Source organism: Carassius gibelio, chromosome B15 (genome assembly GCF_023724105.1).
Source record: "Carassius gibelio isolate Cgi1373 ecotype wild population from Czech Republic chromosome B15, carGib1.2-hapl.c, whole genome shotgun sequence".
NCBI lineage: Eukaryota > Metazoa > Chordata > Actinopteri > Cypriniformes > Cyprinidae > Carassius > Carassius gibelio.
Window position 1 is genome coordinate 1,490,145 of NC_068410.1, and position 23,139 is coordinate 1,513,283.

Here is a 23,139-nt window from a genome sequence, read left to right on the forward strand (position 1 = left end):
ACACTTCCTGTCCTCATCCCTCGAACTAGTGCTGACACGGTTGTTTCTTCATCGAGTTCTCTGGTCGTGTGCGAGACAGTCTGACCCTGAGAGGAGGAACATGAGGTCAGTGTGACCCTTGTGCTGCTCTGGGGGTCAAAGGTCATCTCACCTGTGTGTCAGGAATGGCTGAAGGAGAAACTGTCATTCTTTCGCAGAAGCTACGCTCTGAACTGAAGCTATTCTGTTTTAGATATTCCGTCATAATTCTAACTCTCAGTTCATGTATCCTGAAAGACATCTGGAGAAACTGGTTTGTGAATCGATCTCACATAAATCACGTCTGAGTCTCAATCACAGAATCACACTCACTTCTACAAAAACTCAATCATTGTTTATTTACAATGTTTACACTGTAACGAAAGGAAAACTACCAAAAAGGATGCTCACTAATAAGTGATTTACTCAGTCCGTGATGACACGGCAGAGAATGAAACTGGATCAAACTACAGAAGGATAAAACCAGCCGTACAGTCCAGATATCAGCATCTATTACAGATCACACGACAGACACACGCACACACACACACACACACACAGCCATAAAAGGCTCATCTTACTTAGAAATTTAGAGTTGTTTTTAGGGAAAACATTTTTTCAAGTTCATTCTGCTTAAAATTAGTAAAATGTTCTGCCTGTGGTGTAAGTAAAATATATTTGAAATGAGATGACTTACCCCACTGGCAGATAATTCTACTTATTTTAAGCAAAAAGCACTTTCCCCTGGAAACAAGACTAAATATCTATCTTCACTGTGCTTTAGTAGATGCATCGTAATTGAAGAATTTCCAGATATTTTGACTAGAAACGAGACAGAAACACTCAGTAAGATAGCCTTGTTTCTGCAGTGCAGACGCACATCTGTGTCGATCTGATGTGATTCAGACAGGAACAGGAAACAGCAGGAGCGGAGCGTCTCATTCGCTGTCGTCGCTGGAGTCGGACGCTCTCTCGCTGCCGCTGTGCTGAACACTGCTGCTGTTACTCCTCGCTCGCTCACCCTCCTCATCCTCACTATCATCATCACTGCCGAAGATCTCCTCCTCGTCCCGCGCCTGCCGGTCCTCTCCGCTCTCGCTGCCGCTGCTCTTCCTCTCGCGCCGCTTGACCTCCTCCTCCTCCTCCTCCTCCTCATCCTCCTCGTCTTCATCAGCGGGACGCTCCTCTTCCTCACGCTCAGACTCGCTCTCAGAGTTCTCAGAGTCGCTGGGCTTCTCACGCTCCTCACCTGAACACAGAAGAACGGTTACATTCACATCGGAGGAAGGTTCTCCATCAACCACACATAACATCACGCACTGAACACTCTTTCATAACCGTAACAATCACTGGAACTGAACAAATAATTACAACAGTGTGTGTGTGTGTGTTACCGGAGTCCTGCAGGTCTTTCTCCAGGTCCAGCTCCTCTTCTTCATCCTCAGGCTCGTGATTCTCCAGCTGAGCCTTGCGAGCCTCCTGTTCATCAGACACACACAGATCAGTGAACACATCTTCTGTGCAGACAAACTCAGTCTCAGATGATTGTGATGTGATCTGACCTGAGCCTCCAGCTCCTTCTCGTTCATGTCTCTGTGTTTACACACCAGCACAGCGTTCGTAGACGACTGAGCGCCGACCTTCGCCCGCCGCTTGCTCAGACGCACCCTAACACACACACACACACGCGGTCAGTAACACACGCAGAGCTGGAGTGGGCGGAGCCGTCTGTGTGATTGACAGATACCTGGTCTCCAGCTCATTATAATAAACTCCGTCTCCGTCTCTGAAGATGAAGAAGTAGTTCTCCTCGTATCCTTTACTGGCCTTGTTCTTCACGTTCCAGTTGTACTCGCGAGCGATCTTATAATCATACCTGCACACACACACACACACACACACACACATGAGGATACCAGTATAGTTAAACAAACTCTTCTCTGATGAATGTGTTTGATGAGAGTCTCACAGTTCATCAGGCATGTACTCCAGATCCTCCTCCACGTCTCTCTTGCGTTTGCGCATCGTGTCCTCGTTAGGCAGGAAGTACGCCACAAACTGATTCCCCTCCTCGTCCATCATACCCCTGAACACACACACACACACACACACACATCGGGTCAGCTGACATCAGGACTCTGGTTTCTCAGGGGTCAGGGTTCACGTACACACCTGATCATGGCCTGTGACATCATGTCCACCCCCGCTGGTGCAGAAACATCTTTAGGAGCCGGATCAGAGTCAAAGATGACTTGAGCACACGGATTAATCCACATCTGTGAGAGAGAGAGAGAGAGAGACGGACAGAGCACTGCATCATGGGACGAATTGAAAGCTGAAAATGTTATTATGTGTGTGATTTTTCCATTTCTGTACCTGAACACCTACAAACATAAAAACCTAATCATAATTTCAGTTCTATCTTTGAGCTACAGGTCTATGTTTAATTGTGCTATTATTTGTATTTTGTTCATTTGGTCTTATTCACTGGCTGTCGCTTGTCTTTAATAATGTTTAACCATGAGTGATTTTTGCTGTGGTTTTTTAAATTAAATATTTAATTGCCATCTAAACTATAGGTGACATATAAGCTTATTAGAACAACACAACGGATCAAAAACAATGACAACAGAAACTAGTTTAGTCTTTTTGGCAGGGCAAGTAAAACTTTGAACTAGTGGGCCGGTAGAAAATATCCTTAGCGTTGTTCCCTTCACCAAACGTTAATGTAATGTGTGTGTAAGTGTGTGTGTGTGTGTGTGTGAGAGAGAGACCTTGAAGTCTGGGAAGACGGGCAGAACCTCCACCGGCATGACTCTGGGTTTGCTGTAATGCTGGGCAATCTGGAAGATTCACACAGAAGAGTAAATCAGAAACACATCAAATTGAGGCTATGTGTGTGTGTGTGAGATCTGTGTTCTCACAGATTTCTGCGCGTCTTCAAACGTCTTCTCGATGGCTGCTATCTGACTGTCTCTGTCTTTGTAGATCTCCTCCTCTGTGAACTGCTGCTTCACGGACACACCGATCCTGCACACACACACACACGGGGGTCACATGACGATCAGAGCGTCACACTGAGATGTCAGACAGACTGGTGGTGTCTCACTCACTTGACTTCCACCTTCTCGTTGGAGACGCCGTATCTGTTGAACTCGGTGGAGATGTACTCCGTCTTCCTCATCCATGGCACTACCTTCGCGTGCTGCTGGGACCTGAACACACACACTTGTCAGAGTCAGTGCTGGGGGTCAGAGGTCACAGGAGAAGTGATTCTCTCGCACCTCTTTGAGCTCGACGGAGCCTGAATCTCCTCCTCCAGCAGCTTCTCATCAGCAGGATCCAGCAGAACTGAAACACACACATCAAGACAAGTCACCTTCACACCACACCACACCACACAGACTGTGTCAAAGCAGCTTCACAGAAACACACAGGGAAATACAGTACAGAGTCAAACTTCAGAACTAGATGAAATAAAATACATTTTAGTATTATTTCAAACAGAAATGCTGTGTGTGTGTGTGACTCACTGCTGGGGTCGATGCGGTACGTGTCAGGGTTGATGAGGTCGATGGTGACGCCCAGATCTGGTTCGGTGAGCAGCTCGTGCTTGTGCTGTTTCTCCAGTGATGTGGCTTTATACTGCACAAACCTGCAACACACAGCACGCGTCACCACAGCGTATCCCAGCAGCCCTACACACACACACACACACACTCACACACGTCAGAGCCGTACCTGTGCTGGTCAAACGGATACGTGATGAACTTGGGATCGAAGGGGATATCCGGAAGACTGTTTCCATACTTCACTCTGCACACGACGCCTGACCTGCAGCACACGGGAGATTATTAAACACACCACTGTTTCCAAACAGGTGTCCGTCTGTCAATCAAACAGACAGCCCCGCCCCACTCTCACACCATTGACTGAGTCAAAAGAGAACAACGCGCACACACACTCAGCACTTCTGATCATCGTTTGGATCAGTATATAATTATATGCTGTGCTTTCCTCTTAAATATGAAATAAACAACAGAAACTGACAGCGGTGAGAAAGCAGCAGTTAAGAAAGCATCGGATTACAGCGATGTGGAAGTGTGTTCTGTACTCCAGTAAAGTCACGTCATGTTTGTTTATACAGATCTTCATGTAATAGACAGACTTAAATCAAGCAGCTTTACAGCATTAAACATGAAAAAAAATAGTTTCAGTTATAAAGCACTGTGCAGATAAAGTTCATGTTTATTAGTGGGGAAAAATATTAATTAAAGTGATAGTTTGGTTTGCAGAGCTTGATCTCGCTCAGAACCGTTTTGATTTTCATAACCCTGTAAGGTACTTTTGAAGAGAGATTATGTTGTGAATAAAATAATCAAAAATAAAATATCTTACCTCTGCTTTGCTTCTAATCCACATGACTTACATTCGGCAGAATAATGTTTAATTCAGTGACTCATTTTCATACAGCTAAATAAACCGTGAATGAGAGAGTTTCTCTCGGTTTGTGTGCCACATGTATTTATTTGTATTAATGAATTAATTGCATAATATGATTTTCAAAATCTGAAGCGATTACCTTTATTTATTTGTTAGAGCTCAATATTTTAACTAGTCACAAAAGCTAAATAATCCAAGTCTAGAGTAATAAGTGAAATAATCCACGATCCGTTGATTAATCGATTTAATAATCGTTAGATTAATCAATGATCGAAATAATGGCTTGTTTCCGGCCGACATGAACCGGCCACACCTTCATCCTCATCATCCTCACCTCTCTGGGACGCTTCTGTGAGCTGAACTCCTGCAGTAAACACAGAACACACGTCACACACTACTGAGGGCTCGTGAGGAAATGACACACGACCAGTTCACAACACGGCTGTAATTAAATACAACATGATGAAGAGTTCTCTGAGTGTTTGACTGATCGTGTGTAATATTCGTGTTTATAATCGTGATGTCTCTCACCGGTGTCCGTCCTCGCGCTGCGCCTGCGTCTGTATCGTAGGAGCCATGCTGGAGAAAATAAACGCGCTTCTCCACGCAAATGAGTGACAAACAGCGGCGAAACACAACAATTAACAGTTTAAAGCAGTTAATCGACGGAAACAACAGCAGCGCGCGCTCGTGTGCGACTTCCGCCCCACAGCGTCTTCTGAAGGACCCCGCCGCCGCGGCTGCCCCGATCAGCGCCTGAATCAAACTCACAGACAACTTACACAAACTTTTTATATAAAGATTCATGCATTTATAAACTTCTACAATTATATATACAAACCAGATCTAAAAAACCTGTAGAAATGTTGTTCTTTATTCGTGATACTTCGTGCATTAGCGAAAGTGAACACTTACTGTAATGTTTGATAAAAGATCAGTCGCATCCAAAATAAAAGTTTTTGTTTACATAATATATTCTGTGTATATTTATTATGTTTATATAAATGCACACACATACAATATATATTTCGAAAATATTTACTTGTATATTCGTATAATTTATATTACACACAAATTATTGCCGTCAAACGATTAATCACAATCAAAATAAAACTTTTTACGTAATATATGTTGTGTATATTTGTTATGTGTATATACATACACACACATGCTTGTATATATTTCAGAAAATGATATTTTTTATATATTACATATATTTATCATATAAATTATATGAATATAGACATATTTTCGAAATATATATTATGTGCGTGTGTGTGTGTGTGTGTTTATATATGAATAATAAACACACACAATACACACATAAATTATGCAAACACACACTTGTTTTCTGGATGTGATTAATCGTTTGACAGCACTAAATTAATGTGAAAATAAAATGGTTTGATTGTTCTGTGAAGGTTCTTCAGCTTGTATGAAATATTAAACATTATTTTTAGTAAGAGCTCAAAGTGATAACTGTCATAGTGTCTACTTAATACCAGCTCAACATCAACAATAAAACCACATCCTTTGACAGAACTGTTCTAAATATAATCCGGAAGTTTGTGCCTGATGGCGGAAGTCTGTCTGTCTGCTGACAGGAAGTGAAGTCACCGCGACGGTAGCGGCAGGGCTGCGCGAGTTAGCGCGAGTTAAAGCGATTTTATTTGATTAAAGTTGACTTATTAAAGTGATTTAATCCATCACAGGTCATTAATCAGCTCAGGAGTGACGCGGAGTCATCAGACGATACAGGTTCGTGTTTCTGACTGATTTTCGCACGAATTGTTTTAACCCTAACGATACTACAGTAGTACTACAGCAACACTAAACACTGTAACACAGAGTTACTAAGTCCGTTATTAACATCTGTACAGTGACGCTCGTTCATAACGGACTCACGCTGATATTCGCGCGCTTTGTTTAAAACAGTTATTAACGAATTGTCTGATATTTATTGATATGTAAATTACATTATTTTTCCAGACAATTTTATTCAAAGTGACTTACATAATAAAAGGATCAAAGCAATTTATAATACTCATAATACTGTAAAAGTATTATGATCGTATAATGGTATTTCAGTACTCTTTTAGTAATTTTGTTGTGCTTTCCTAATTTTCTATTATTTTTAATAATATTTCATTTCATTTGTATAAGTTTGACGTTCCATTTTAGTTATTTTTATATTTTGTTTATTGTAATTTTAATTACTTAAACTCTTAGTTTTCAGTTTTCATCTAATATTTACATTTTATTTTAATTAAACCATAAAGTAAATTTAATAGCTTTAGTTAAGATTAACTAGTTCTTCAACAAACAATTATTTTGATAATAAATTAATCTAAGGATTATAAGAACGATTAATTGACTAATCGTGGATTATTTCACGAATTAATCGGTAGGCTTTGATTGATTATTCAGCTTTTGCATTTAGTTAAAATATTGAGATATACAAAGGAAATCACTTCAGCTGTTGAGAAATTTTATGCAATTAATTGATGCAAATATATGTGGTCCACAAAATGAAACTTAATGTACAAAACTATTGAGAAGAAACTAAGAATAAATAAAGTTGTTTCAATGAAAAACATGTGAAATGTAACGTAGAGAACTTTAAATTATATGTTATTTTTAACGTCCAAAAAACGGTATGCTACCGTTAAATTACGTGTGATGTTCAATACAGTATCTTACCGTATATAGTAGGGCAACTCACCATTAACCATTTAAAAGCTTTTTATTGTAGAACTTTTACAGTCTTTTACTGTTAAAGCCACAGTAATTTTTACAGTGTACTCTAAGAACTGCACATGAAAGATTGTCAGCAGTTGTTGAATATGTGTCGGATTAATGAATGCTGTTTGCTCGTTATGTCTCATGATTGATGTTGTTCTGTTTTTTCTGTTGTCTACGCAGATTGAAAGCGTGATCTGGATGGACTCGAATGCTGATTATTTATCATGTTCAGTGAATGTGCAGTGACTCTGGTCTGACTCGTTGGTCTTAAACGAACACAATCCGGTCCGCAGCAGTCATGTCTCTTCCGGAGGAAGCAGGGGATCGTGGGAAGGAGCGGGAGCGCGGTGCACGGCCCAAAGTGCGTCAGAGCCGCTCAGAGGAGAGACGAGACGGAGGGAGGCAGAAGGGAGGGAGAGGGAAGAAGAAGAGCCACCTGTCCCATGACCTGACCTCGGAGCGGCCCTTGAGCGACGGCTTCGAGTACGGGGACCTTCTGAACGATTCCAGCGAATCCCTGCTCTCCGAACGGGTTTCCGCTGAGGACACGGAGAGCAAGGCGTCCGGAAGCAGCAGGACGCTCCGCCAGAAGATCCAGGACGCAGTAGGCCAGTGTTTCCCCATTAAAACCCACAGCCAAGTCCTGTCCCCTTCGCCGTCCTCCAGGCGTAAGATCCACCTCAGCGAGCTCATGCTGGACAGCTGTCCGTTCCCCGCTGGCTCGGACCTGGCACAGAAGTGGTACCTCATCAAACAGCACACGGCTCCCATCTCTCAAGCTCCGGTCCTAGACTCCGGACCCACGCTGGTCTGCGCCGCTGTGGAGGACGAGGACGACCGCTTACGAGAGAGACGCCGGATTAGCATCGAGCAGGGAGTCGAACCTCCACCCAACGCTCAGATACACACCTTCGAAGTGACGGCACAAATCAACCCGCTGTACAAGCTCGGACCCAAACTAGCTCCGGGGATGAATGAGTTAGCCGGAGACGAGCGCGCTACACTGCTCCTGCAGAGATGTTTGGACACGCTCGATGAAGTCGTGGCATCCTCGTCATCAGATTTTGATCTGTGTGCCGCATCTCCGCCTCTAGTTCAGCCGGACAGTCCTAAATCACTCGACGGATTCCATCGCATCCACACGCAGATCGATTACATCCACTGTCTAGTCCCCGATCTGCTCCGGATCACTAACCTGCCGTGCTACTGGGGCGTCATGGACCGATACCAAGCCGAAACACTGCTGGAAGGCAAACCCGAAGGAACGTTCCTCCTGCGTGACTCTGCTCAGGAAGACTACCTGTTCTCGGTCAGCTTCCGGAGGTACGGACGCTCGCTGCACGCAAGGATCGAGCAGTGGAACCATAACTTCAGCTTCGACGTGCACGACCCCAGTGTGTTCCACGCTCCCACCGTCACCGGTCTGCTGGAGCACTATAAAGACCCCAACTCCTGCATGTTCTTCGAGCCGCTGCTGTCGAACCCCATCCACCGCTCGCAGCCCTTCAGCCTGCAGCGCATCTGCCGCGCCGTCATCAGCAGCAGAACCTCGTACGACGGCATCAATGCTCTGCCGCTGCCCAGCGCTCTGAAGGAGCACCTGAAGGAGTACCACTACAAGCAGCGCGTGCGCATCCGCAGACTGGACACCTGGTGGGAGTGACCGCGGACCAGACCGGACGAGTGTGTCAGACGATTAATCACGATTAATCACATGCAGAGTACTAGTTTTTGTTTGCAAAATATACAGTCAATCCAAAAATTATTCAGACAATAGATGGTTTGGTTTGACTGTATGTGTGTGTGCCATGCATGTTTATTATGTATATATAAAAACACATGCATGTGTATGTATTTAAGATAAATAAGTTGTTTATATATTTATATAAGAATATAAATGTATATACATGTAAATATTTTCAAAATGTGTTCTGTTTGTGTGTATTTATATAAACATAATAAATATACACAGAACACACACATATATTATGTAAACAAAAACTTCTTTTTGGATGCGATTAATCACGATTGATCGTCGGACTGCACTCGACCGGAAGTGCCACGACGCCTGATATGAAGACGTGAGTGCCTTTCTGACGCTCCTCATTTTGAGGTTTAAACGCTGTTAGCTCGTCTTCTCGATGTTGGCAGTTCGTCACGGAGTAACACCGAATCAGCAAGCCTTTCTTATTTTAGTGTTGCATTTGGGAGTTACGACCTGTTCACAACAAAAATGATAACTATAACGATCACTTTAATGATTATTATCGTAGACTTTAAAGTTGATTATAACAATATAATGTTAACTATAAAGTTGAATAAAATAGACTTTAACGTTGTCTCTAATGTTGATTTTAACAATATAACCCTAACTATAATGTTGACTATAATGATATAGCATTGACTGTTGAATGTCCATTTGTATATGCTATTAGGCAACATTTTATTCAGACAGTTTATTAATAGACATTTTTTTAAAAGTTTCTCTTGGAATAATTTTCTAAATTTTATGGTACATTAAATAGAAAAAATCTAGTTTATTGTTACTGTTGCCATAATTGTTAAATTAAGTATATATATGTATGTATTTTTTTGTACGTTGGAGGTTTTTAAGATAAAATTGTTACATTATTGTAAACGAGGAATTGAAATGATATTGTCATTATTATAAAACCGTTGATTTTGCCATGGATATAGCCATTCCTGCTGATTAAATTTGTGTTAAACTTAAAAACAATTAATAATGTTAACTATAAAATTGATTAAAACAATGTAGCGATGACTGTAACAGTGAGTATAGCATTGACTATATTGATAATTATACCGATGGCTATAACGCTGACTGTAATGTTGACCGTTACAACAATTATTGACCAAATGTTGACCATAACGATAAATATTAAGTAAAGTGATGACTGTAACCATGACTATTGTTAAATATAACAACAGTCATAACTATAACACACATGTTAATGTTACTTTTATTCTAAGTGCATACCGTCTCTTTAAAATCTTAAGATCTTTAAAGTCAGTGGATTCTGATTGGCTGTAAATGTTTTTATCATTCATCAGCTGAACAAGAACACACAATGTCCAGCACAAATGCTCCTCTGTATCGTTATCGGTGTAGTTATAGTTATCGGTATCATTATCGGTATCATCATTAGTATCGGTATCATTATCAGTATCCTTATCTGTATCATTATCGATGTAGTTATCGGTATCATTATCAATATCGTTATCGGTATAGTTATCGTTATCGGTATAGTTATCGGTATAGTTATTGTTGTTTAATGCAGCAGGTTGGGTTTCTTCTGTATGGAGTGAAACTACAGTGCAGTGTGGAGTTTGAAGAGGCATATGGAACAGTTCCTCACGCTAGACGATGTCAGCTCTTGATCTTTCGTTCATAACGTCAGCCACTTATTCCAGACACGTATCCGCTGCATGCTAACGCCACTGGAGTACATTACACTGGAGAACTGCTGCTAATGGAGCGTCTCAGTATCATCTCTATCGACCCTGCACTCCTCTTCACTCCCAAGAGCCCAGTATGCTCACCATTCACACTCAGAATGCATGTCTGCTCTTTTAATCACAGCATACGTCACAGACAGATATGCTTCTGCCACATGATGCTTCATTCAGAAGTGGATCATTTCACCAAATTTTGAGCCTGTAGACGGTAGAACAGATCTAATGCACAGTACTGCAGATCTCGATTTATTCTCATTGACTCATCACGTCTCGTTTAGTGTAATATGAGAGCTTGGACATGATTTGATTGGGGAATGACAGGATTCTGGATTCTCTGAATGCTGAGGGCTGGTTTTTCCATCTGGACGTCAGAGATGTATTGGAGAAACGCTCCAAACACTCAATCACACATTCATTCATTCATTCCAAAGCATTGATTTTGTTTTTAATGTTCATTTACTGTATCGCGTTGTGATTCCACTCGAGGCATGTTTTAGTGGTTTATTTTATCTAGAAACCAAATATCTAAACTACTGAACCCCATTGAAAACAACTGAGACGAGCGAGACATCTATGATGTTAGAAACACTTGTGAAACTTTGTGAAAATGTCAAAGATGTTCCAGAAGCTGCAGCATTGAATCTTAACTCAAAGGGGCCAAACGCCATGTGTTTGGAGACTAAACGAAATCAGAGTCCGCTGCAGTGTGATTAAACAACTGTTAGCATATTTATAACATTATCCTGCCGTCTCTGTTGGGATCTTTTTTATCAGTCTGGATTGATGTGAAGCACAGTGAGTGTGTTTTTTTTTGTGTGTGTGTCGACAGTTTACCGTGATTTCCAGAGGACCATCATGAATGTCACAAACTTCTGTTGTTAAAGCAGCTTGCCTTGTTTTTTTAGGTTTTCTTTTTTTACACTGATATTAATTTATTTTCTACATTAAGGCTTGTCTAATATGCTTAGCATTTTTTCACATGTGTTTCTCATATATAGTATAAAGCCAAGTGTCAATAATTTTATTGCTGTGTATGGTGTAACAAAAGCACATATTAATAAACTATGTTGGATCTTTAAGACTCTCTGGTGTTTGTTTTTGTCATTTAATTGTTGTCATTTTAAATCAGGATCTACCAATGCTATTCAAGGGAGTTCGTCATTTTTATTTTATTGTACAAAAATAAAACTATAGTTCATTTCCAGATACTTTCCTTATGTTGTAATTGATAAAATAAATTATTTTATTAGTATATTCATATTATTATTTTTCTCTATTATATTATTTATATAATTATATGTATATCCCGTGTAAGTCCATGCGTAGTTGCGGGACTTTTATTTTGAAGTGCGACTGCGGCGGCCGCCATGTTTCCGTCTGGTTGCTGTGATAGAGACGCGACGCTTCGGATTTTAACTTTCTGTTATATATTCAGAAAATCATCTGAGACTGAAAATAATCACCTGAAATAAAGCTGTAAAGTAACACAATGCTATTACATTCACGGCAGGACTGAAGGCGTGGGATCAGAGAGCAGGTGAGGATTAAACTAATCGCGTTAAATCATCAGTAACGGTTATTAACGTTATTAATAAGAATGTTTCATAAATTTCAGGGTAACGTTACGCGACGCTCGACTTAAGTGTCTTTACTGATGATTTGCCTTTATATGGTTTAAATCAGTCATTTAATTTGCTCCTCCAGACTTGTGTTTTCATTAAATATCACCAGTGATTCAGTTATGATCTACATCTTTATGATTATCAATGAAAAATGATTATCTGAGGTAACGTAAACACTAACAGATGCGTGTCGACATTGTATGTGTGTTTTTACGTTTATTTAATAATACGCAGTGGCTTTTATTCGTAAGTACGTGTTATTTGCTGAATGTGATGTGTTTGTGAAGTTTTAATTTGAAGTAATCGAGTGAGATTAATTGAAGGCCCGTGCGCGCTCCTGTCACGCCGCCGTCACCATGGCGACCGCGGGACTGCGCATCGGAGATCAGCTGGTGCTGGAGGAAGACTATGATGAGAACTACATCCCTTCAGAGCAAGGTTACACTTCATCACACACACTATCACTGTCTCTCCTGTCGGTTCTTCATAAGATTGTATTATGACCTTTTTGTTATATAAACCACAATAAAATAAGCTTTAGATTTCAAACACACACACACACACACACACACACACATGTACAGGTCCTGGTCATATAATTAGAATATCATCAAAACGTTTATTTATTTCACTAATTCCATTCAAGAAGTGAAACTTGTATATTATATTCTTTCATTACACACAGACTGATATATTTAAAATGTTTATTTCTTTTAATTTTGATGAATATAAATGATAACTAAGGAAATTAACCAAATTCATTATCTCAGAAAATATTATATGACCAGCACCTGTATTTATATAATGGGTCCAGTGTTGTTGTTTAGTTCTGAACATTCTTCATAATTTCTTCTTCTGAGTTTCACTGAAGAAAGTCATAGAGGTTTGGAGTGAGGTGCTGACAGACGTGTGTGTGTGTGTGTGTGTGTGTGTGTCAGAGATCCATGAGTACGCGGTGGAGATCGGCATCGACCCGGAGCGAGAGCCTGAGCTGCTGTGGTTGGCCAGAGAGGGGATGGTGGCACCTCTGCCGACCGAGTGGAAACCATGGTAACACACACACACACACACACACACAGGCATGATTATGTGGAGACAGGAAGTGACTCTGTGTGTGTTCAGTCAGGACGTCAGCGGTGAGGTGTACTACTTTAACTTCTCCACCGGTCAGTCCACCTGGGATCATCCGTGTGATGAACACTACAGACAGCTGGTGGAGCAGGAGCGCGAGCGCAACCAACACGCCACAGCCCCCAGCGCCCTGAAGAGAGACAAGGACAAGAAGAAGAAGAAGAAGGACAAGAAAGACAAGAAGAAGGACAAGAGGAAAGAGCTGGAGGAAGTCAGAGCTCCAGGGGTGAGAACATCGTCTTCAGCAGCACACAGACGTCTCCTCTGCTCACCGGAGCTGTGTTTATCTGATCAAAAATACTGTACAAATGATGAAATATTACTGTAATCTAAATCATCTGTTCTCTGTGTGAATCTGTGTTAAAGTGTAATGTATTTCTGTGATGCTCCGCTGTATTTTCAGCATCATTCCTCCAGTCTTCAGTGTCACATGATCTTCAGAAATCAGAATAATATGATGATTTACAGCTCAAGAAACATGAAGATTATTATCAATGTTGAACACAGTTGTATTTTTTTGGAAACTGTGATTGATTTTATTTTTTAGGATTCACAGATGAATAGAAAGTTCAGAAGATCTGCATTTATTTGAAACAGAAATCTTTTTTTTTTCTCTTCACTGACATTTTTGATCAATTTAATGCCACCTTGAGTAGAAATACTAATTTCTGACCCTAACTTTTGAATAGATCTGCCAGTTCATTGATATATATGTTAAATAAAGTCTCACTCCTCACTGTTGAGGATAATAGTCTGTCCTTTGCTGTCCAGTTTTTACTCCACATTTATTTATTTTTTTAAGTTTGAGTAATGCAATTTGCAGGGCCACAGGATTTCTGAATTTGAGGGATCTCAGTTTTCAGTTCTTGTTGGGTTATTGGATAATCGATTGGATTCTGGTTGTTTCTGATGCATGACTCAAGAGCATCCAGTTTTTGGAGGACTGTTGATTGGCTGGTATGATTATTATCTCTCTCTCTCTGCAGGTGCTGGCTCCTCTCGCTCGTCTCCGTGCTCTGTCTGACGCTCCTGTCGCTCCTCTCAGAGGATCTGGACTCCAGCCGCTCTCTCTCGGGGTAAAGCAGCACAAATGTATTGCAGTTGTGTTTGTGAGTGTGACCTGTGTTTTGGATTTTGATTTGGATTCTGTGCATCAGGCTGTGTCTAGTTCTGCTGCTGTCAGGAGCGCTGAGGAAGACGAGGAGATCTCTGAGGAAGAGGTGAGTCTGAAACACACACACACACACACACACACACACACACACTGAACGCTGGATCAGATCTAAGTGAGTGTGTGTGTGTGTTAGAGGCCGCGGGACTCAGCCGGACTCCTGCAGAACCTTCATCTGGATCTGGACGCTCTGGGAGCAGGTCTACAGTACGAGGTGAACACACACACACACACACTCATCCGTCTGACTCTTCTCCATCTGATCGCAGGAATAGCACTGCAGGACTGTCAGAATGGCTGAAAAACTACATTTCAGTTTTGTGCTTAAATACTACCAATATTCTAAAGAGCGTAATGTCAGTTAGGTTTGAAAAAAGCTTCTGGCTTCTCTCCTGAGACCACAAGAGGGCGCATCGAGCAAAATATCACTAATGCACTTTTATTCAGAGTAATAAAATAACACGATGTTTCACATGTTACCATGGATAACAAAACTAGTCAAAAGGGTACATTTTATGAAATTAAATTGTTTGTAAGAAGGACAATATTTGTCTGAGACACAACTATTTAAAAATCTGGAATCTGAGGGAGCGAAAAAAAAAAAAATTATATATAATTTAAAAAGAAAAAAGACTTTTGAGAAAAATATTTTAAATCATGAGACGTAGTGGCATGGGAGAACTGCCATGAAGTCTCGAGACATGTTTTTTCAAAAGTTGAACTTGCATTAATTTTACATGGCATGTTTATTCTTATCTTGTATGAATCTGCACCGTTCTGGAGAATATGCTCCACACAGACACCGAGCAGCACTCACTTCTCCAGGATAACATTAGACATGTCCAGCTGCTACTGACATATTTCAGATGATAAGCCATATCTGAGGTGGATGAATGATAGGGCAGTGTTTGGATGTTGCATCAGATAGAGCAGCCGTTATCCATCTGTGTGACTTCACCTGTGTGGGTTTTCATTCACTAATAAAATCCTGTTTGATCAGGCCTCTTCTGGATGACTAACGGCTCATAGGGAGCAGTTTCAGACACCGCTTCAGTCAGTGTGTGTGTGTGTGTGTGTGTCTCAGGACAGTGAGGTCAGTGTGACGGTTCCTCCTGAAGAAAGAACAGAACCTGAACTACAGGATTTGGCCCTGTCCAGAGATCACAGTCCAGAAGCTCCTTCAGAGGTACCTCTCTCTCTGTCTCTCTCTCTCTCTCTCTCTGTGTCTCTCTCTGTCTCTCTCTCTCTGTCTCTAACTCTTCTCTCCGCTGTAAGGACTCGTTTGGACATCACCTCCATTCCACAGTAGCGTCACGACCTCTGACCCCAGATGCTGCGGTGTCCAGCGGCCGAGAGGAAGACGAACAGATGAGCGAAGGAGCGCAGGAGGAGAAACAGTCAGATGAAGAGGAGAACGGACAGATCAGAGATGAAGAGACAGAGAACAGAGAGAGGGAGGAGGATGATGAACAGATGGAGAGATTCAACAGTCCTGAAGAGAAGGAGGAGAGAACAGAAGAAGATAAAAGGAAAGGAAACATAGATGAGAACAGACAGATGAGAGATGAAGAGATGCAGAACACAGAGAGCGAGGAGATTGAGGAACAGATCAGCAATCCTGAGGAGGAGGAGAAGAACGTGATGGAGGAGAGAACAGAAGGAGGAGATCAGACGGAGAAGAGAGATGATGGAAACATGGAAGAAGAGATGACTGAAACACACAAATGGTCCATAAATGGAGAAGCAGAGGCCATCAGAAGTGTTTCCTCTGAGGAAGAGCGTCAGGAGAGTGAGGCAGAGGAGGATAAACATGAGGAAGAGCAGAGAGAGACTGAAGGACTCGTCTCCGAGGCTCAGAGTAACAGCTCTCGCCTTCAAGTCACTCGTGTTAAAGCAGGGAAGTTTGTGCCTCAGTGGAATCCAGTGTCTAGTGAGGTAGGACCGAGTGCCCCGCCCCTGTTCAGCAAGCCCCTCCCACGCCTCATGCCTCTTTTCGTATAAGTAATAATTCTTGCTACAAATGCAAAAACGCACAAAATCGAACCTTGTCCAAAGTGTTTGTATGACAGACAAAGGTTTGGAGCAGTGTGTAAAGTGATTTGACACAATGTGAGGTCGTATTTATTTTTATATATATTTCAGATAAGAATTTCGGACTCAGTGTGCAAAGACCTTGAGTTTTAAGAGCTAGCATAGCAGTTGGTCAAGAGGTAATCAGAGCGGTTTAACCTTTTATGAAACTGACGTACAGTTATGAGCGCTCTTGAAGAAAAAAAAATTGATGACTGACTAGTGAGACTAGTTTAAGCCAATCAGAGCTCCTCTCAGCAGCAGAGCTGAATCTCCCAGCATCCTCTCCTCATACTGCTGTGTGTGTGTGTGTGTGTGTGTGTGTGTGAGCTGATTTACGTGTGTATGATGTTGTGTTCTGTTCTGTGTCAGGAGTCTGAGGACAGTGAAGCAGCAGCGTTGCTCTCATCCACTGATAATGTGAAGGTATGACCTCGTCAACACACACACACACACACACACACACACACACACACGTATAAACACAGCGAGTAAAAACAAGGCTGGACGATTGGTTTCAGAGAAAGTAAAGCTGCTAGAACAGCCAGCCAATCACTTGACTTGAAACCAACAGAAAATGGAAGGAAAGAACTAAAGGTCAGAGTTCATAGAAGAAACCCTCAGAAACTTCCAGATTTGAAGATCTTTGTTTGTGTGGAGGAATGGAGCGAGATCCCACCTGAGCAATGCATGAGACTAGTTTCTCCTACAGGGGGCGTCTTGAAGCTTTTGTACAAAGTTTTAAATATATTTCTGTAGCTCAGTACTTTTTCCCTGTGTCATTCCATTTTATTACACAGAACTTTAATTTAACATACATTTCTGAACTTATTTGTTTTGTTCTCTCTGTATGTACGGAGCACTTGGGCTGTTACCAACATCTGGTGAACATTTCATGTCATCATCACCTTGAGAAATATATTTACTGAGAAAAATGTTGACACGTTCAATACTTATTTTACACACACACACAAACACACACAGAGACTGAATGAGTCTTTAAACCTGAAAGTTTTAAATTGTGTGTGTGTCTCAGGACAGGAAGGAAGCCGAGGGCGAGGCAGATGTGGACAGATGTGTGGATGTCTCTGACTCTGCAGACAGGTGTGTGATGATGATGATGATCAGCACTGATCCGTCTGTATTTATCTTCAGACCACTAACTCTCTCATGTTCAGTGATTGTCAAAATATGCATTTTTTTTACTATTTCAGATCATATTTATTTTATTTTAAATGTTTATTAATAATAAATTAGAAAAAAGTTTTAGCTTAATTATTGATAATGATGATGTGTGTCTCTTATCAGGCATTTGTCTAGTGATGAAGAAGAGAAGATGACACAAGAAGAGAGGGAGGAAGAGGAGAAGAGAAAGTGTGATGAAGAAGAGAAAAGACCAGAAGAGACAGAGGAAGAGGAGAAGAGAAAGCGCGAGGAAGAGGAGAGGAAGAGACTGGAGTATGCAGATAGACAGATGGAGGAGGAGAGGAGCAGACGGATGGAGGAGGAGAGGAGCAGACTGATGGAGGAGGAGAGGAGCAGACAGATGGAGGAGGAGAGGAGGAGCAGACTGATGGAGGAAGAGAGGAGCAGACTGATGGAGGAGGAGAGGAGGAGCAGACTGATGGAGGAAGAGAGGAGCAGACTGATGGAGGAAGAGAGGAGCAGACTGATGGAGGAGGAGAGGAGCAGACAGATGGAGGAAGAGAGGAGCAGACTGATGGAGGAAGAGAGGAGGAGCAGAAAGATGGAGGAGGAGAGGAGCAGACTGATGGAGGAAGAGAGGAGCAGACTGATGGAGGAGGAGAGGAGGAGCAGACTGATGGAGGAAGAGAGGAGCAGACTGATGGAGGAAGAGAGGAGCAGACTGATGGAGGAGGAGAGGAGCAGACTGATGGAGGAGGAGAGGAGCAGACAGATGGAGGAGGAGAGGAGCAGACTGATGGAGGAAGAGAGGAGCAGACAGATGGAGGAAGAGAGGAGCAGACTGATGGAGGAGGAGAGGAGCAGACAGATGGAGGAAGAGAGGAGCAGACTGATGGAGGAAGAGAGGAGGAGCAGAAAGATGGAGGAGGAGAGGAGCAGACTGATGGAGGAAGAGAGGAGCAGACTGATGGAGGAGGAGAGGAGCAGACAGATGGAGGAAGAGAGGAGCAGACTGATGGAGGAGGAGAGGAGCAGACTGATGGAGGAAGAGAGGAGCAGACTGATGGAGGAGGAGAGGAGCAGACAGATGGAGGAAGAGAGGAGCAGACTGATGGAGGAAGAGAGGAGCAGACTGATGGAGGAGACGCAGAGGAGCAGACTGATGGAGGAGGAGAGGAGCAGACTGATGGAGGAAGAGAGGAGCAGACAGATGGAGGAAGAGAGGAGCAGACTGACGGAGGAGGAGAGGAGCAGACAGATGGAGGAAGAGAGGAGCAGACTGATGGAGGAGGAGAGGAGCAGAAAGATGGAGGAGGAGAGGAGCAGACTGATGGAGGAGACGCAGAGGAGCAGAAAGATGGAGGAGGAGAGGAGCAGACTGATGGAGGAAGAGAGGAGCAGACTGATGGAGGAGGAGAGGAGCAGACAGATGGAGGAAGAGAGGAGCAGACTGATGGAGGAAGAGAGGAGCAGACTGATGGAGGAAGAGAGGAGCAGACTGATGGAGGAGGAGAGGAGCAGACTGATGGAGGAAGAGAGGAGCAGACTGATTGAGGAAGAGAGGAGCAGACTGATGGAGGAGGAGAGGAGCAGACTGATGGAGGAGGAGAGGAGCAGACTGATGGAGGAGGAGAGGAGCAGACTGATTGAGGAAGAGAGGAGCAGACTGATGGAGGAGGAGAGGAGCAGACTGATGGAGGAGGAGAGGAGCAGACTGATGGAGGAGGAGAGGAGCAGACTGATGGAGGAGGAGAGGAGCAGACTGATGGAGGAAGAGAGGAGCAGACTGATGGAGGAGGAGAGGAGCAGACTGATGGAGGAGGAGAGGAGCAGACTGATGGAGGAGGAGAGGAGCAGACTGATGGAGGAAGAGAGGAGCAGACTGATTGAGGAAGAGAGGAGCAGACTGATGGAGGAGGAGAGGAGCAGACTGATGGAGGAGGAGAGGAGCAGACTGATGGAGGAAGAGAGGAGCAGACTGATGGAGGAGGAGAGGAGCAGACTGATGGAGGAGGAGAGGAGCAGACTGATGGAGGAGGAGAGGAGCAGACTGATGGAGGAGGAGAGGAGCAGACTGATGGAGGAGACGCAGAGGAGACTGCAGCTGCTCAGAGACGCTCTGATGAAGGACGAGGAGGACGAGGAGCGCCGGATGAAGGAGGAGAGCGCAGAGCTGCTCAGGTCAGTCACTGCTGCATTGTGGGTAGATGTGCTATTGAAGCACCAGCACTGATGTTCACGAAACTGTGTCATCATCTCAGTCACACAGGTCACATGATGTGTGTGTTTCAGAGTCCTGAAGGAGCAGATGATCAAACAGAGACGAGACGAGGAGGAGCGACTGAACAACGACATGCACACACAGCTACAGCAGCTCAGGTACACACACACACACACATGAACATGCACACACACACACACACGCGAACACACACACACACACTCACACGCACACACACACACACACAAACATGCACATACACACATTCAGTCTCTCTCTCTCTCTCACACACACACACACACACACGCACAAACACGCACATACACGCACATACACGCACATACACACACTCAGTCTCTCTCTCTCTCTCTCACACACACACACACACACACACACACACAGTATCACCATCAGTGCATTCACACACACGTGTGTGTCCAGGCTTGAGAATGAGGTGAAGCTGCAGGAGCTGCGCTCAGAGCTGGAGGCGGAGCAAGAGAGGGTGGAGACTCAGAGGAGGCAGGACCTCAAGCATCTGAGGGAGGAGTCAGAGGAGGAGCTCCAGGCAGAGAGGAGGCGGCTACAAGAGAAGAAGGAGGAGCAGCTGACCTCCATCAGACTACAGGTGTGTGTGTGCGTGTGTGTGAGAGAGAGAGAGAGAGAGAGAGAGAGAGAGAGAGCTATGTGTGTGTTTAACACTCTGTTGTGTTTGTCAGGATAAACTGAGTGACACACAGAAGGATTTGAGGAGCACACGACCAGAACAGCCTTTAGTAGAGTATCAGAGAGAGGTACAACACACATATTATTATTATTATTATTATTACTATTTCCAATAAGTAAAGATATTTAACAAAATAAGAAATGACTGTTACTTTTGCAATATTTCACTGAAAAATAAAAAATAGGTATAAAATTTTTTTTTGGACTAATTTAGGGGTTAGGCTCAAATTATTTAGTTTTGTACATTTACATTTAATCATTTAGCAGACACTTTTATCCAAAGCGACTTACAAATGAGAACAATAGAAGCAGTCAGGTCAACAAGAGAACAACAACAGAATACAAGTGCCATGACAAGTCTCAGTTAGTCTAGTATAGAACGCATAGCCAGGGTTTATTTTTTCTTTTTTTAATGAAACGACAAGAAAAGGAAAAGTGCTGGTGTTAGTAGGTTAAGTGCAGGCGAAAAAGATGATTCTTCAGATGTTTCTTGAAAATGAGTAAAGACTCAGCTGTATGAATTGAGATTGGGAGGTCATCCACCAGCTGGGCACAGTCCAGGAAAAGGTCCATGAGAGTGATTTTGAACTTCTTTGGGATGGCACCACAAGGAGTCGTTCACTTGCAGAGCACAAACTTCTGGAGGGCACATAGGATTTAACCAGTGAGTTTAGGTAAGTTGGTGCCGTGCCAGTGGTCGTCTTGTAGGCAAGCATCAGTACCTTGAGTTTGATGCGAGCAGCTACTGGTAGCCAGTGTAACCTGATGAGAAGAGGAGTAACGTTAGCTTTTTTTGGCTCATTGAAGACAACCCTCGCTGCTGCATTCTGGATCAATTGCAGAGGCTTGACAGTACATGCAGGAAGAGCCAGGAGAGCATTACAATAGTCCAGTCTGGAGAGAACAAGAGCTTGGACAAGAAGTTGTGTTGCTTGCTCTGACAGGAAGGGTCTAATCTTCCTAATGTTGTATGAGGCAAACCTGCAGGACCGGGTCGTTGTAGCAATGTGGTCTGTGAAGCTTAACTGATGATCCATCACAACTCCTAGGTTTCTGGCTGTCCTCGAAGGAGTAATGGTTGACGAACCCAGCTGGACAGAAAAGTTGTGATGAAACAATGGGTTGGCTGGAATCACCAGTAGTTCAGTCTTCGTAAGGTTAAGCTGAAGGTGATGGTCATTCATCCAGCTAGAAATGTCACTCAGACAGGCTGAGATGAGAGCAGCTACCATCGGGTCATCAGGCTGGAATGAGAAGTAGAGTTGGGTGTCATCAGCGTAGCAGTGATAAGAAAAGCCATGCTTCTGAATGACAGATCCTAAAGATATCATGTAGATGGAGAAGAGAAGTGGTCCAAGTACTGAGCCTTGAGGAACCCCAGTAGCAAGGTGGTGTGACTTTGAAACATCACCCCTCCAAGACACACTAAAGGATCTGTCAGAGAGGTAGGACTTAACCCACAGGAGAGCAGTTCCAGAGATTCCCATCTTTCTGAGTGTGGACAGGAGAATCTGGTAATTAACAGTGTCAGAAGCAGCAGACAGGTCCAGTTAGATGAGTACCGAGGATTTTGAAGCTGTTTTGAAGTTTTACGGTAAAACTGTAAAATTATACTATTTATAGTCTTAATTTCTTCATTTTTAAATGTCAAGCCCTCCAACTTTGATTGAGATGGAAAACCTCACAGATCCTTAAAGCTGCTCTACTGATGATAAACGCTTCTAATCACACATTTGTGGAGAAGGTTGTTGTTGTGACTCCAAGCAAACGTCAAAGCGACTCAAACTCTGAGCAGCTCATGTGGATCAGTGTGTGTGTGAACACCAGCAGATCATGAGCAGACACACACACACACACATACACACACACACTCAGCGCTGATGAGGATCGAATTAATCACAGCCTTCATCGCTTAATAATCACATGAAGCCGTATTGGGACTTTATTTCTGATATTGACGAGTGTGTGTTCATGTGTGTTTAGCTCACAGATGTGCTGCAGGAAGTCCGGGAGGAAGTCGAGAGAGATCACAGGAGGAAACTAGAACAACTGAAGGAGGAACATCAACAGGAGCTACAGAACCTGAGAGAGACACTCCTGGAACAGGTACAACACACACACACACACACACACACGCGCACGAACACAGACACACACACGTGCACGCACGCACAAACACAGACACACACACTCACTGTGTCAGACTGTCTTCATCTGATTTTCATAGAGAGTGTGTGTGTGTGTGTGTGTTTCTCTGTGTGTGTGTGTTTCTCTGTGTGTGTGTGTGTGTGTGTGTGTGTGTGCAGGAGAGCAGGGAGCGGGAGCGTCTGCTGGATTCTCTTCAGAAGGAGAGAGACGCTGTGATCTCTAAACAC

General features: G+C 43.1%; 3 protein-coding genes across 9 annotated transcripts in view; 2 read left to right on the forward strand and 1 right to left on the reverse strand.

Annotated features, from left to right (window-relative positions):
- Positions 1-351: 351 nt before the first annotated feature.
- LOC127972091 (RNA polymerase II-associated factor 1 homolog) lies at positions 352-5,205 on the reverse strand. Its single transcript, XM_052575373.1, has 14 exons — positions 4,993-5,205; positions 4,796-4,825; positions 3,760-3,852; positions 3,552-3,673; positions 3,303-3,369; positions 3,132-3,233; positions 2,943-3,048; positions 2,793-2,861; positions 2,191-2,294; positions 1,988-2,104; positions 1,766-1,894; positions 1,581-1,686; positions 1,413-1,497; positions 352-1,267 (listed from the first exon to the last, which is right to left on the reverse strand). The coding sequence occupies exons 1-14, from the start codon at positions 5,037-5,039 to the stop codon at positions 957-959; spliced, it is 1,488 nt and encodes a 495-aa protein (XP_052431333.1). The 5' UTR covers positions 5,040-5,205; the 3' UTR covers positions 352-956.
- An 852-nt stretch (positions 5,206-6,057) lies between these two features.
- LOC127972092 (suppressor of cytokine signaling 5-like) lies at positions 6,058-11,759 on the forward strand. Of its 3 annotated transcripts, none has more exons than XR_008156994.1 (3): positions 6,058-6,219; positions 7,384-9,284; positions 10,503-11,759. XR_008156994.1 is itself a non-coding variant. In XM_052575374.1 (2 exons), the coding sequence occupies exon 2, from the start codon at positions 7,502-7,504 to the stop codon at positions 8,864-8,866; it is 1,365 nt and encodes a 454-aa protein (XP_052431334.1). In that variant the 5' UTR covers positions 6,058-6,219; positions 7,384-7,501; the 3' UTR covers positions 8,867-11,759. The 3 variants fall into 3 exon arrangements, 1 of the variants encoding a protein (XP_052431334.1); XR_008156995.1 differs by having other exon boundaries at positions 10,506-11,759; XM_052575374.1 differs by having other exon boundaries at positions 7,384-11,759.
- A 286-nt stretch (positions 11,760-12,045) lies between these two features.
- LOC127972093 (trichohyalin) overlaps positions 12,046-23,139 on the forward strand; it is a 16,344-nt gene continuing 5,250 nt past the window's right edge. For 2 of the 5 annotated variants that reach the window (XM_052575375.1, XM_052575378.1), the window contains exons 1-17: positions 12,046-12,217; positions 12,590-12,740; positions 13,241-13,352; positions 13,425-13,659; positions 14,420-14,509; positions 14,591-14,653; positions 14,741-14,818; positions 15,689-15,790; positions 15,880-16,539; positions 17,047-17,100; positions 17,711-17,778; positions 17,983-20,001; positions 20,113-20,199; positions 20,483-20,666; positions 20,758-20,832; positions 22,748-22,870; positions 23,071-23,139. The exon at positions 23,071-23,139 is cut by the window's right edge and continues 75 nt beyond it. In XM_052575375.1, coding sequence (XP_052431335.1) covers positions 12,659-12,740; positions 13,241-13,352; positions 13,425-13,659; positions 14,420-14,509; positions 14,591-14,653; positions 14,741-14,818; positions 15,689-15,790; positions 15,880-16,539; positions 17,047-17,100; positions 17,711-17,778; positions 17,983-20,001; positions 20,113-20,199; positions 20,483-20,666; positions 20,758-20,832; positions 22,748-22,870; positions 23,071-23,139 — 4,101 coding nt within the window. In that variant the 5' untranslated portion in view covers positions 12,046-12,217; positions 12,590-12,658. The remainder of the gene's footprint in view (positions 12,218-12,589; positions 12,741-13,240; positions 13,353-13,424; positions 13,660-14,419; positions 14,510-14,590; positions 14,654-14,740; positions 14,819-15,688; positions 15,791-15,879; positions 16,540-17,046; positions 17,101-17,710; positions 17,779-17,982; positions 20,002-20,112; positions 20,200-20,482; positions 20,667-20,757; positions 20,833-22,747; positions 22,871-23,070) is intronic. The other 3 variants (XM_052575376.1, XM_052575377.1, XM_052575379.1) reach the window with 3 other exon arrangements.